Below are 14951 nucleotides of genomic sequence, written 5' to 3'. Positions count from 1 at the left end.
GGCTACAACACTATTGCCATCCTGGCCAGACTGTTGGCATCTTCAGTAGCAGTGGCAAACCCTATACTATATGGGTTTATGTCTCAGAAGTTTAGAAGAGACTTAATAGAGCTGGGGAGAGAACGCTGGGCATGTTGCAAAAGCTGTCTGATTGGTTGCCCTGATGTGATGGGGAGGGACGTGGTACAGCCCTTTGAGCTGGACTCAACCTCTGAAAGAGGCAAAAACTGACTCTTTGGCCAGAAAGAAAATACTGCTACCTCATTACTCACTTACTATGCATATTTGTATATCACTGTATGGAAATAAATGAAAGATTACATTGCAATACTCAAAGTGATGTTAAATGGAATGAATTTCAATCCATTGTTGTGTATTAAATCAGATAAACAACTCTTCATGTCTGAACTAAAAACCTCATTACCCATTTTGCTAGTTTATACTAAGAGTATGTAAATTTGGACAGCAGAATGTAGTAAAACTAAAAGTTGATTTATGATAATATTGATTGATTACCAAGTCTTATCTGGAAGATAAGATATCAGCTGTAAAATGTAATTCTCCATCAAATAAATTCTGTAGTTGGTGGATGAAAAACTAACTAACTAGCCATCATTTTCACAATCCGTTCAAAACAACATCAAGAAACACACTAATCCCATGCACTTTACTTGTTTTCCTGTCTTTCCTATAAAAAAAAAAAAAAAATCCATGTTTGGAATACTGCTTGCTAAGAACAGCTTTGGGTCTAGCGCTTTTAAATGTAATGTTTTTCTGGATGCAGTTCGACAAGCTTCTTTTGAATCATTTAGAGAGAGGGATTTAAAAGACACTTCAGTGTTGAAGCAAGCAAAAAGCACAAAGAGTGTGTGTGTGTGTGTGTGTGTGTGTGTGTGTGTGTGTGTGTGTGTGTGTGCACGCAAGTGTGTTTTCTTCAAGTGGCAGCCCTAAGTGATGTCAATCTTCTCTCATTGAGAAGCTGCAGCTGTGTGTACATACAGTGAATCCTCCTGGGTGCTTGTGTTGTCAAAATGCATGATGATGGCTGTTAACAGTGTCGAGGAGACGAGGGACAACATTCAATTATTAATGGACAGGATAAAAGAAATGGTACCGCAAGCTAAAACAGCTGAAATATATGTCGACAGACGTAGCGGAGGGAAAGGTTTGGGTGATAAGTGATGAGTAATGGAGAGTTTTGTGAGTTTTCCGAAGTGTTAAAAAGAATGGCATATGTGATTGATGGGTCCATACTTACTGTCCACTACAATCTTGCGGTCTGTGCCATCATCGTTGATCTGCTGGATGTTGCCAAAGTGAATGTCGCTGAAAAAGATGCGGTTGGTTCCCTTCCCTCCACCGCCATGATAGTCATAGCTGAGAGCGATGACATTCTTCATGTGGTCAGGGTCTTCAAACGGCTTTATTGGCGCGTTGAGGTTCGTCTCATCAGAAAGGTGGATGCTTTTCAGAATGGTACGCTCCGAGTACAACAGGTATCCGTCATAGTCGCGGCAACCGCGGTTGTTCTCTGCCAGCATGCCGTGAGCACAGGCGCAGGTGCGTTGCCCGTTGCCACGGAAAAGACACAGCTGTTCACAGCCACCGTTGTTGTCTTTGCAGACGTTGGTGCCTGGGGGAAGTGTGACACGTTTATGAGGTGTGTTGTTAAAACAAATAATGAGCCTTGTTAAACACAATTTCAATTTCATCTATTCCTGGGGGTGTGGATTAATTTGTATGGTAAAGGTTTTTATCATTGTGTGTGTGAGGGCTTGTTTTTGTATACATGTGAGGACGAACAAAAGGCAGAACAATGTTCTTGTGAGGACATTTTCGACAGACTTCATGGCAAAAAAGCTGATTTTTTTTGGGGAATTTGTGTTTAAGTTAAGGAATGTGAGTGTTTTGTGTGTGTTCCTACCTTGCTGCCTGGCCCTGTTGAAAACCTTGATGTCTTTCAGCTGTACACCAATGCCAGTCCTGAGCTGCACAGCATCTGTAGCGTTGTCTTTGCTGCCTCTCTTAATGGAGCCATTGGCATGAGTCCTAAACAAAATACAGCAAAACTATGAGTCAATTAACAACACAATACAATATGAAATCTTCCACGTGGCTTAAAAGCTGTCATGCATTGAAAAGTATGGCTAGATAATAAGAGCAATGGTTGATTCAACACATTAATTAACCGCTGAACTGACCTGTCGCTCCAATAGATGAATTCCTCAAAAACAGACACAGCAAACATGTCCATATTGTTGTTGGCCAGCACCAGCTCCCGGTTCTCTCCAGTCTCCAGGTTGATACGCTCAATCTTGTCTGTCCTGGCATCACACCAATACAGCATACCCCCCTGCAGAGAAAAAGCAGAAATAAAATAGTGTTGATTATTCAGGGAAGGTCACATTTTCAAAAATTAACATAAGAAGAAACAGTATTAGGGAGGCTGGATTGCTGGTACTGCTCATGAACACATAGACAACATAGAAATCATTCTAATGCCCCTTTAGCTTGTACCCTCAAGGACGTAATGCTTTAATATGTAATACTGGATGATTTTAGTGTGATTTTAGGTGACCATCATTGGCAAAAATTGGATTTTGTGGCAGCTCTAAAACTAAATTATAACCAAATTATCTTAAATATACTTAAAGTACTCCTACTTAAATAAATATTATTAGGCTACATATATCTGGCAGATAAAGTCATATGGGAGATTGGTAGAATTTACACAGAATAAACAATTATTTTGAACCTACTATATTGACTTGTGACTACATTAAGTAGAGTTAATTACACATTACAAATCAGTTTATGAAATCAAAGGGCATGTAATGCACCACTACTATAATCTAATCAGTAAGAATTATAAATAATTCTTGTTATATTAAAGAAATGCTGACCAATTGTCCAGTCTTTGGAAAAGTGACAGTATATTTGTTCAAACTAGAAAGGAAGATACGGTCATTAATACACGACATGACAAATGTATTTAAGACGGTATTAGGAGCTATGATGTCAGCTGTGGTCCACACCTCGTAGTCGATGGAGATTCCATTGGGCCAACTGATGCTCACATTGACCAGGACCAACCTCTGGGAGCCATCCAACCTGGAGCGCTCAATACGAGGATACTGACCCCACTCAGTCCAGAACAGATACCTGCACACAGGGACACACAGACAATATTTAAAAGTGCATTTTATGGGAATTTTAAAATATAGTAGCACGGCTGAAACTACATTGCAAGTACCTGAAGGCAATAGCATTACAGAAGGCAGGAAGACTTACCCTTTAACTGGATGGACAGTAATAGCTCTGGGCTTATCCAAACCCTGGGAAATGACTACATAGCGGAAGGAGCCATTCAGCCTTGCCACCTCGATCACGTCAAAGCCCTGGTCAGTCCAGTAAATATTTCCTATAAAAGAAAAGGGATGCAAATCAGCTACAGTATGTGGTCCTTTGTGAAATATGAACAAGTGAATTAAAATAGGATTTCAAATTATAACTATAACTAAACCTGCTATCCAGTCGACTGTGATGCCCTCAACCCTGCCAATGCCGTTGGTGACCACATCTTCTCTCCATGTCTGATCTCTCTTAGCCCTGCTGATGGTGCTCAGGCCCATGTCCACCCAATAGATGGTGTCATTCTCTGAAAATAAAGAGGCCTTTTGTGTCATCCTGTAAATACTTACTTCACTGAGAGCTCATCTAGTTACTGATGTCCCTCAGTGTTACTCACCAGCGTGGAAGTCGATGCCGACGGCCAGAGAGGTGCCAGACACTGGCACCAAGGCGTCAGATTTGTCTGCCGGGTCAAGAGGAATTCCTCTGATTCCCTCATGAACAGAGTAAAGCAGGAAAGAGCCCATGCCTGCTCAGAGACAATACAATACGCATTTTGTTTTAGAACAACCTGCATTTCCACTGTACCGTATGTGTGACTGTAGCTGTGACGCAGTGTTTTACCTTCACAGGACTGCTGTCCTGTCTTGAGGCTGTATCCAGCCGTGCACATGCAGGCCCTGGTTGTTGGTGAGGTGGGCAGACACAGCTGGGAGCAGTCTCCATTGTTGTTACTGCACAGGTTGATACCCGCTAAAAGAAAAGGAGAGGATCACTGAGGCCCAAAAAGAAAGAAAAGTATTTTTCGTTTCTATTTTTACGCTGAATGGAACACTTGGCACTTTTTACATCTTTTTTTTTTACATCCGCTTCAAAACATGACACTCAAGTTATTTGAATTTAAATTGACTTTCCAGCTCTTCGAAATCATGTAGGGTTACTTTTTGACTGTGAAAAAAACCACAAACAGTAAAGTTTTTCTTCCAGTGATTTTTCTTACCTTTCTGCACATCCTCATCATATATCCTCATGTGCATCATAGGGGAGGTGTTGTTTCGCAAAACCTTCCAGTTTCCTCCGTCCTTCTTGTCACATGTTCCTATCTGGTGAGTTACCTGGTCTGCCCACCACATCTTGTCTCCTACAGTGAGGGACATTATTTCATATATTTGTATGTTATCCCTTTAACATGGGTTAGTGATTTCTTAGCATATAAGCAGTAATATCATGTAACTATCAAGATCAGAAAGATTGAAAAAAGAAAATGGTCAAAAAGTATCATCTTACCCATAATAGCTAGGGCAGTAGCCTTGGTAAGTTTGCCTTTAACACCTTCCAGGATCTCCAGTTTAGTTCCATCCAGCTGACAGTGGTTAATAGTGCTGTTTCCTGAGCTGATCCAGTACAGCTGCTCTTTTTCATAGTCGATAGAGAGGCCTAAGTGGAAAGAATAATGATGCTATTATACACATACATCTCCAATATGCTTAATCTGTGCTTTCACCCTGTATAGTTTAATATAGATCCAGTATTATTTCGCAGTAGGGGGTACATCTGCTCACCTACTGGTCCTTTTTGATCAGTGAAAAGTATGGTGCTGTTGCTACCATCCATGTTAGCCATGCTTATGTTGTCACCGTCAGTCCAGTACAGCTTTCTGAAGAGGGATATTAATATAAAGAGGGGTGAAATCCTTTTTCTGGAGCAAAGCAATGCTCTACCAATGAAGCATCACAGTAGGAGACACAACAGGAGCATCACATGAGGAAAATCTAGTAGGCCAAGGCAAAAGAGGCAGCAAGGGAACTACAGCTGTACCTTAAAAACCTTCACCAATGTTGTTGTTGTAAAGCATATAGGCAGCAAATGATCTTGAATTTATTAAGCGAAATGGAAAACAGAAAAATAGCATGAGAAAGAGAATTCACAACTCAATATGAACGCAAGCCTAACTAACTGGCGACAACACTCACCCCAGTAGAGGATGCACCACCAGACAGTGGGGCTTGTCTAAACCCTGGATGACAGCATTCTTGAAAGATCCATCCAGTCTGGCCACATTGATCTGCTTCTTATTGGCATCATAGCTGGTCCAGAAGAGGTTTCTGGACACCCAGTCTACTGCCAGGCCGTGAGCGTTAGGAAGGTCTGGGGAAATGGAAATGGTTAGGGTTTAATCTAATTTTCAGACAGCTACAGAAAGGTTTAAGTGTAAACTGGAATAAAAACAAAGAATTAAAAACATTGGAATGACAGGTATTGCTGTAATTGCTCTCACCAGCAGACACAACAGTTTCCACCCCTGTGCCGTTAATGAAGGCTCTCTTGATTGTCTGCGTTCGAACATCTGACCAGTAAATGCGATGCTCCACGGCATCATAGTCCACCACTGTCACATTGTCTATGTCTGGCACGGTGAAGGAGATGATGTAGTTGTAGTAGGGGTTGTCAATGTCTACACCCCGGATCTCGATCTGACGAGCATATAGAAGGAACTTGCGGGATTCTGGGAATAAGAAAAAAACATGTACTAAGAAAAAAAAGACACTTCTGTTGCATTTTTATAAATGATTTCTGAGTTATCTACAAATGATGGGAAGGGCGAAAAGAGAAAGGGAGAACAAATGTATATATAATAAGTTAAGCAGTTTTTCTAACTTGCTGAACTCTAGACATTATCAGTATAACTGCCATACATATTATTTCTGTGATTATTTAACATGTTTTTGTTATATTTATTTAATCTATTCATGAACATTGAGTGTTGATAAAGTAAAGTAATTAGGAACTAAAGTACATTTGCGTTGCACACAGACACTTTTTAAGGTGCAACAGGATTTCATTGAGGGTGAATTGCCAACGACGGTGGATGTGATGGCGGAGAAAAGGATGACAGGTGCAATAAATCCATCAGTAACCAGAACCATGGTGTTGTTTATTTCCCAGAGGGAGTGATTATCAGGTTTTATATGATCACAAGATCCCATTTATATTCTTATAAGCGCATTGTGACTAAAAGTTTAGTTAAGTTTAGGCTTCTTCTCACTGTACTAGCCACAAAATCAAAGGTTGGAGTAAGCTGGATCCCAGGAGACAGAAGCTCAAGAGGGTCAAACTGACCAGTCAGTAACATGTTGCCCTTGTCGAGGCTTGATCCTGAGAGATGGGAGGTGGAGTAACAAATCACTCCCTCTCAGTCAAACATTTATGCAGCTTTAACTCTGTTTAACTGGTGAACATGTCAGAGAAAAGTTGGGCTGAGACTCTGCTTAGCTCCCCGAAAATTCCTGCATTGATGGGGAATGCAACAGACACCCTCTAATCCAATTATCCTTAAATCTACACTGATGAGATGAGGATTGTTCTGTAGAATGCTTAACAATTACATGGCCACACATGCACACAGATTCCCACAGCTACGCCTCAAAACCATCATGAAACCTACTCATAAAATCACACAGCAATAAATGAAGACCTCTGTCTTTTATATGAAATTAAATGGAATGAGAGTGAAGAAGGCCATGTGGCACAAAAAGAGAAAAAGCAATAAAAAAAAAACGCTGCCCTCAGCTCCCATACGTGACATCAACGTCATTAGCTGTCATCTCTTATGACAGAATATGACAGCTAATGACGTTGATGTCACGTATGGGAGCTGAGGGCAGCGTAGTGGTCATGACTGTTGTGAGAAAACATTCCTGCAAACAAAGAGCCTGTTTCTTGCTTCTTGATGACATGGATTGAATATGACAGTGTTGTGTGACCACACAGGTCTGTAGGTGTTTGTAACAGCATCTGTCCTTACCTTTGCAGGTGCGTTTGTCAGGCTGCAGCTTCATGAGGTGAGGGCAGGCACAGGAGAAGGTCTGGTTGAAGTTGATGAGACAGAGGTGGGAGCAAGGGCCTTTACCATCACTGGTGGCACATGGGTTAGGAGCTGAAAGAAAGAAACAGACAGATGAAGTTGTGAAAGAGAGAAAGAGACACAGAAAGACAGACAGGAGGTATTTCCCTGAAGGCCCACACTATGCTCTGTAGATTGCTGTGTATATATTTTCATATTTAAAATGTGAGAAACTACTTCCAGAGTATCACAGACGTGTGTAATGGACCTCTCCATCAAAGGACCCCCGAGGAAAGTAAGAGTGCAGAAAAAGACCCAGCTTGTTGCCTCGTCACTGTCATAGGCATGGGTTGCAGCTGTCGATCAACAATTCTGTGAGATCTCTCTTTTCCTGCCTCCAATTACGGGACCTTGTGTCTCTCTGCTGCCCACACACCCTTGGGATCCCATAGCCAATGGCTACTAAACATCACACTCAATGTGACAGAATAACTGCAAATCTTTTTGTCATTTTGTCAAATCATGTGGGCCTGTGAGATCAACACATGACATTTAAGTCGCAGGAGGAGGGTTTTATTTCCTACCCAGCTGGTGGGAAATGCCAAAGAGTGAGGTGACTTTTTGATCAACGAGGCAGCAGGGGGTGCCCAAATTGCTGCCGGTGTGAGAAGACAACACGTCTCACAGCTCTGAAAGGTCAGCTGTCTTTGGAGAATAGGAGTCGTGAATCAACATGTTCAGCAATGAACTGTGAGCCACCGTCCTCTTTTGAGTTAATGCCCAACTCAGTCAGTTACACTGATAGGCAGGGGTGAATTTGTGATATGGAGGCTCTCTCTCTTTCTGTGAGTGTGTGTTGCATGTGGTGTGCAACCTACCCTGGGGCTGTCTGGAAGGGTGATAGACCTGCAGGTCAAAGGGCTGTGTGTTTGTGCGCTGGACTACTGTAACATTGTGTCCTGTCCATTTGTTGGCTTTGGCCAGAGTGTTAGTCCTCCAGTCAGTCCAGTAGACCTCGCCTCCATACATGGTGACAGCAAAGGGGTGGGACAAATACTCGTGTCCCCGCAACACTTCAATCAGCCCAGAACCGTCGTACTTAGCAGAGTAGATAGCATCTGACCTGGAGGAGGATTAAGGCAGAGATGTATACTTTACATAATATGTACATTAGCGTAAATATATGTATGTTGCGCATGTTACTAGATGAGTCTGTACTTTGTATGTCATTTTACATAAGCAAAGCACATCTGCATGTTTATTAAAAAATGAATCATGGCAAGCAAAGTAAAAAACGACTGAGCAAGTGGGTGATGTAATGAGTGAGTGGGTGGATGCAGTGCAATGAGAGCACTGTATATTTAGAGACTAGTGGGAAATGCTACCTGGCATCAATCCAGACAATGCGTCTTTCCATGTAGTCCACAGTGAGTCCGTTGGGCCAGCCACCACTGTCTGTTTCCCTGTGGATGGTGCGTCTGCCTTCACCACTCATAGATGCTGCCTCAATTCTGGGCAGACTGGCATCCCAGTCGGTCCAAAATAAAATACTGCCAACAGAAAATAAATCAATTGTATTGTCCATTTTCTAAAAAGGTCGATTGCAGATTTAGAATCTCAAAACCTATGCTTCTTACCCATCACGAGGGTCTAGGGCGATGGCCCTTGGGTGCTCTACCTCCCCAGCCAGCAGGGTGGTTCTCATAGTCCCATCCAGTTTGGCCACCTCTATCTGGTCCAGATTGCTCTCCACCCAGTAGATGTTCCCTGCTATCCAGTCCACAGCCAGGCCCTCTGGAGTAGCCAGTCCATACTGGATCACCACCTCAAAACTGGTCAGGGCTGAATGGGACACCCATAGAAAAAGTCTCTTAAAACTAGTATAGTTTTATCATGCATTTAAAAACTGAATAGCAAGCTGAAAAAGGGGCCTATTTCATAGGAGTTTATTGTTAGTGGGGATTACTAGTAGAAAAATAGCAGTTGTAATTCAACTAATTTAGTATAGTAGCTTGGCTTATGTTACTTTGACCGACAAGAGCAAATGTCCAACCAGCACATATCATCAAAATCAAAATGTCTCCCATTCCCTTTAGTCTTTCCCAGGAACAACGGGCTCTCATGCAGACTAAGTGCAAACTAAAATCTGTGATCATCTCTGGCTATGGCGATGAGACAAGTTCTTCACAAGGCCTTAGAGTAGTAATTTGAGGGAGAGGGATAGGCCTTCTTTACAGTTTGCATGCTGGAGTTTCTGTGTGTATGTGTGGGTAGAGGGGTCTTTGTTAAGCTGTGTGCACTACACAGAGTATGCCAACAACTTCAGAGATTCTGAAATGGCCTCAATAACAAGCAGCAGGAGCGGATCTGATAGTTACAATGTCTCTGCTCAGGAGTCCTGTTTTAATGGTTAAGTTAGAGGGCTGGGAACGGGAACTGCAGTGTGTTGTGCCTCCTACGTTACATCAGTGTTTTGGCTGCAGTCACGCACATCGAGTACTGAGACAAATGGGAAGAGACAAAGCCTTCCGTGTGCCCCTTAAGTGCTGTGCTGGGAACACAACCTTGATTGGCAAGGAGATCTGGGGTTTTGGAGCAGGAAAAGCTGACCATGACCTGGCCATTTATTCAGGGCCACAGACTGCCGCTGCTGACCTCTTTTTAAGAAACATTTTTTGAATTTGGCTCTAAGAAATTACAGAGTTCTCAGCAGAAGTTAATTTCAGAGAAATGCTCAGCCAAAAGCACAAAAAGGATTTGCTATCTCAGAAGGAACAATCCACATTACTATTTTTTATGACACTGAACAATAAACATATTACTATGTAAACTAGACTATTCTAAGTGGCTATTCATTCCACCCCCCAATCTATCTTTCTGCAAAACCTAAAATGAATGAAAGCTGTAGCTAACTGGCTGTCTCACCTCCATTATCAGACAGTTTCCCACGGTAGATCTTGTCCTCTACAACATCAGTCCAGTACAGAGTGCTCTGGTTGAGGTGGAAGTCCAAGGCAATGGTGTTCCTCAGGCCTGGAACCAGCACACTGAACTCCCCCTTGTGAAGCTCAATCCTTCTGATCTCATGGCGGTTGGAGAAGATGATGAAAGGCTTGAAGGGATCTAAGAGCAAAGAAGTTGTACAAGGAAAAGTGTTAGTGTCTCAACACGGTAAATCAAAAGTCAAAGTCCAGATTCACAAAACCCCTTGTTGGCCTTGGATCAAATCCTGCCACAGCTGTCTCTGCAGTGTCTCCCCCTCCATCTGTCTCTTTCAAAAAAATCTGAATAACTGAAGGGGTTTGCTGCTCACTTTCTGGAAACAAAATATCTTCAACACCATGATGCATTAAATACTGTGTGTGTGTATGTATATATATATATATATATATATATATATATATATATATATATATATATATATATATATATATATATATATAAAAAATTCTTCAGTTAGTAGGAGTTAATGCCAATAGGCCCTGTTTTTTCTTACCAGTGCTTTTGCAGCTCTCCATGTCAGACTCCAGCTCCCAGCCCTCGTAGCAGGAGCACTTGACGCTGGATTTCTCCTGCTCGCACTTCTGGCTACACTTGAGGTGTTTGGCGCAGAAGCTCTGGATCTGGCAGGTCTTGTTGTCGGCTCCCAGCTCCATGCCCAGGGGACATGAGCACATGAAGCCCTCCCCTGGAATGATGCTGCAGTTGTGGCTGCAGCCACCGTTGTCCAATGAACACAAGTCTGCAGGCAAGAAACAGATGAAAGAATTGTAATAAATCCGATACCGGAGAGTTGTATGTTCCATTTCTGGTGTTCTAAACAACAAAAGAACCAGGTACCGAACACATTTTCATGTTGCAGTTCATGTGTATAAAGAATGTTTTACCACAAAGTTTCTCGTCAGAGCCATCCGGACAATCGTCAGTGCCATCACACAGCTTCTCGGCAGGCAGACAGATGGAGTCGTTGGTAGCACACATGTGGTGAGACAACTTGCACACCAACGCCTCACAGTTGTCCTCATCTGAGTTGTCCTCACAGTCACTGTCGCCATCACACACCCAAGCTTTGCTGATGCAGCGAGCTGTCAAGACCAAAACATATACATTTTAAGCTTGTGTTGTTTTAAACAAACAAACAAGTTTTTAAACAAGTTTCAGGACTTGGTCACACTAGCTTGTAACGTCTAATTTTACATAATACATACAAACTAGCTGTGTGACGGATGCACAAATTAATGTGGCTGTTATGACTAGGCACTTTTAACCTTTAATTTTTTTGTCTTCATCTGTCAGAGAATAAAACCCTATCTGTACTAACACAACAACATTGCATTGCCCTTAACATCTGAAACTTAAGCCAGCTAAAAGCCTCCTCACCAGAATCCCTGCAGCTGAACTTGACTGCTGGGTCACACGTGGGGGTCACACCCTCGCAGTTGTTCTCATCACTCAGGTCCATACAGTCTGTGTCCCCGTCACAGCGCCAGCGCTTGGGGATGCACAGGCCGTCCATCCGACACTGGAACTCGTCCGCATGGCAGCCGCCTGGAGGACGGGTAGCTAGCGAGAAAACAGCAAGACAAAGTGTGATAGTTAGCCAACAAAAAAGATGGAGTGTGCAGTTAAGCCAATGTCAAAGAAGCAATAAAATACCAGAAGAAGTCAGCAAATGAAAAATAACCAGAGTGGAATGACAACCAGCAAACAACACTCGCACAACCACAAACACTTGGCCAAAAACGGAGAGAACAAAGAATAGGCCATTCTAGACATTAATTAATGTGTGGGTATAATGGGACGCTGGGTTAACAACCTAAAACTGAGCCAAGTGAAACAACAGTGACACACACAGCTCACTGACTGATGTCACACGCAGATTAAAGGCACCAGTGGGAAAGTGGCACAATAACATCCCCTCATGGCAAAGGTCAGCTCTTGGCACGGCTAAAGCAGTAAATGGGCCGGGGACCTTTCAGCACAGGACTACAATATACAGGAAGGGAAGGTGATGGTATTGCTTTTTTATTTCAGCTAATGACTACCAGACCAAGAAAGACCACAAACACACACACAGCCAGAAACAAACACCCAGAGCACAGATTGCTCATTAGACCAACAGGTCACGCTGGGCCTCCTTTTTTGCATGCTGGGACTTGACGGCAGTTGGCTGCATTTCTGCATGGATCAAACGGTACAACACACACAAACACACACAAACACACACACACACACACACACACACACACACACACACACACACACACACACACACACACACACACACACACACACACACACACACACACACACACACACACACACACACACACACACACAAGGAGCGAAGGTTCATAAAGGATGAGTGCGACACTGTGCTATGACGCTACCTCAGTCATTGTTACAAAGAGTAATTAACCAGCAAAACTCAATGTTCCATATCAGCCACCAGTGACCACCAGCTATTTTAAACTCTAAACATGTAAATCATTATCAGTGCAGCAGAGTCAAAACATCTGAGCTATTTGCACAAGACCATGAAAGAGTTTAATTGTTATCTAACCACAAAACATAATCACATCCTGAACAGAGCAACAGACAGGATTTGCTGTGAGTGATAAGCAGAGGCCAGAGGGCAGGCATGGGCATGCAGAACAGAGGATACGGAACCGGGAAGAGGACGATGCCGGCTTCATTCCGACAACCTATTTACAACTGCAAACAGAAACATGTAAACACAGTGAAATCTAATACACAATGTGATGAGAGCTTGACTCAGGTACAGCTGGAAAAAGTACAAACCATGCTGCAAAAAAGCAATTCTTAGAGCAGAGCTATTTCAGTTTGGTACACATCAATTGTTCCTCACCCTGGTTGGTACAGTTTGCATGAGTCTCATCACTGTAGTCTCCACAGTCATTGTCGCCATCACAGGTCCAGTATTCTGGGATGCAGCGGCCACTGTTGCATTTAAACTGGACACTGGAGCAGGAATGGCTGCAGCCTGCTTCATCACTGTTATCCCCACAGTCATTGTCTGTACATGAGCACATACAAGATTTTATTTTCAGTTATTGGATTGTTATTACGGATTGTTTTCAAATGTGAAGGAAGTCTAAGAAGATGCTTACCGTTGTCACAGCGCCAATTGATGTTGATGCAGCGGCCATTGGCGCAGGTGAACTGAGTCAGAGGGAAGCAGGTTGGGTAGGCTAAAGAGGGGTCAGGAGAGCATAGGTAAAAAAAAAAAAAAAAGAATATTTGTCATCTCAAACTAAAACACGTGCTATTCAAGAAAAAGCAACTATATAAAGGTGCAAGTTGTGACTCACCACAGGAGTCTGGTTCATCTGAGCGGTCTCCACAGTCGTCATCCAGGTCACAAGTCCAGGAGATGGGGATGCAGCGCCCACTGGCACAAGGGTACTGGTTCGGTGGACATGTGCGAGCTGGCAGGGGAACAAGGTGCAAAACAAGTAAGTGCTGTAAAAAGTCCCTCTTACAATATCCCTGACTCAACATTTAAGCTCGCAAGACTCCTCACCGACAAGCTAATTTCCCATATTCTATTGCTACAAAAAGTACTTAAGATAGTTGCCCCAAAACAACGGCCTCACTTTATCTTAATTAAGTTAAAGACAATTTGTTATCTCAATTTATTTGAGACACCAAGACAGCTCTTATAAAAGTAACCAACGCTGTTAGTCAAGGACCATCGCAGCCTATTATCATTGATGCTGTAAATCAATACTCCTGGACTGTTTGTAAATTCATGCTGGCATCCACCACACAAATCGTAACTGAACGGATTTAAAACAAACTGATACCAATATGTCTGTTTTAGTTGCAACTGGACTGTCTGCCCAAAGTTTAATTAGTCTGGTATTTCTCTATTATCACTTTCATTTACTTTCTTAACCTCAACATAGATAATCTCTCCAATACCATTTTTAACTAACTATTGATAATGGAAAAACTCTGCTGCAGATGAAATAAATGATTGCCAAATCAAATCTATTATTTTACAAACCAAAAACTGAATAAAAAACTGTAATGCTTTCTAAGTTACAAAGACGTCCTTGTTTGTATATACCAGAGCAGGTGGTGTTGGATTCATCTTCATCATTGCCGCAGTCATTGTCGCCATCACATAGCCATCGCAGGGGGATACAGCGGTTGTTCTGGCATTTGAATCGGTCCGCTGGGCAGGTGTGCTGGTCTGGGGGAAGAACACAGAAAACTTTTTTTTATTTTTATTTTTTTATATATATATTTTTTAACACCAAGCTACCTGGTTTGTCAATGCTTTCTGTGTTCTATATTATATATATATATAATAATCCTCTCACCCTTAAATTATGTCACTTTAAATTACGTATAAAAAAGACATCATAGACAAATATGAGTCCCTGGTTCTCACAATCGCCTGATGAGGAAAAAGCTTGCCTGTGAAATTACAGTCACATTACGGTGCATGGAAAGAGACAATCTTGGAAAATAGTAGTTTGCGCTCTGTCGGTTTGCATTAGCCAAGACCCTTAAACAGAAATGTTGTTTATCTATGTGTTGCTCTGTAACCATGACAATGACGTGGCACACTTACGACAGAGCTCAGGGGCCTCATCACTGTTGTCCAGACAATCGTTGTCCCCGTCACACTTCCAGCGCTCTTGGATGCAGCGGTTGTTCTTGCAAGCAAACTCCCCGGGCTGGCACTGGGGCGGGGGCACGTAGGAGGGGTTGGCTGGAGATGAGA

The 14951-nt window shown here is 42.6% G+C and overlaps 1 protein-coding gene across 2 annotated transcripts in view; it reads right to left on the bottom strand.

The window, feature by feature from the left end:
- The window catches only part of lrp1ab (low density lipoprotein receptor-related protein 1Ab), a 97769-nt gene that overhangs the window by 27451 nt on the left and 55367 nt on the right, over positions 1–14951 (bottom strand). For both annotated transcript variants that reach the window (XM_028582098.1, XM_028582099.1), the window contains exons 16-41: positions 14799–14939; positions 14289–14414; positions 13528–13644; positions 13327–13407; positions 13065–13232; positions 11576–11758; positions 11083–11280; positions 10692–10937; positions 10121–10318; positions 8833–9037; positions 8581–8745; positions 8074–8318; positions 7157–7288; positions 5630–5857; positions 5325–5499; positions 4914–5008; positions 4639–4788; positions 4352–4492; positions 3976–4104; positions 3749–3880; positions 3524–3658; positions 3292–3421; positions 3036–3162; positions 2202–2353; positions 1925–2049; positions 1259–1633 (exon numbers count right to left, since the gene is read on the bottom strand). In XM_028582098.1, coding sequence (XP_028437899.1) covers positions 1259–1633; positions 1925–2049; positions 2202–2353; positions 3036–3162; positions 3292–3421; positions 3524–3658; positions 3749–3880; positions 3976–4104; positions 4352–4492; positions 4639–4788; positions 4914–5008; positions 5325–5499; positions 5630–5857; positions 7157–7288; positions 8074–8318; positions 8581–8745; positions 8833–9037; positions 10121–10318; positions 10692–10937; positions 11083–11280; positions 11576–11758; positions 13065–13232; positions 13327–13407; positions 13528–13644; positions 14289–14414; positions 14799–14939 — 4299 coding nt within the window. The remainder of the gene's footprint in view (positions 1–1258; positions 1634–1924; positions 2050–2201; positions 2354–3035; positions 3163–3291; positions 3422–3523; positions 3659–3748; positions 3881–3975; positions 4105–4351; positions 4493–4638; positions 4789–4913; positions 5009–5324; positions 5500–5629; positions 5858–7156; positions 7289–8073; positions 8319–8580; positions 8746–8832; positions 9038–10120; positions 10319–10691; positions 10938–11082; positions 11281–11575; positions 11759–13064; positions 13233–13326; positions 13408–13527; positions 13645–14288; positions 14415–14798; positions 14940–14951) is intronic.

This window comes from Perca flavescens, chromosome 7, assembly GCF_004354835.1.
Source record: "Perca flavescens isolate YP-PL-M2 chromosome 7, PFLA_1.0, whole genome shotgun sequence".
NCBI classification, from domain to species: domain Eukaryota; kingdom Metazoa; phylum Chordata; class Actinopteri; order Perciformes; family Percidae; genus Perca; species Perca flavescens.
The sequence above is the reverse complement of the archived record's forward strand: the minus strand, read 5'-3'. Positions and strand labels throughout refer to the sequence as shown.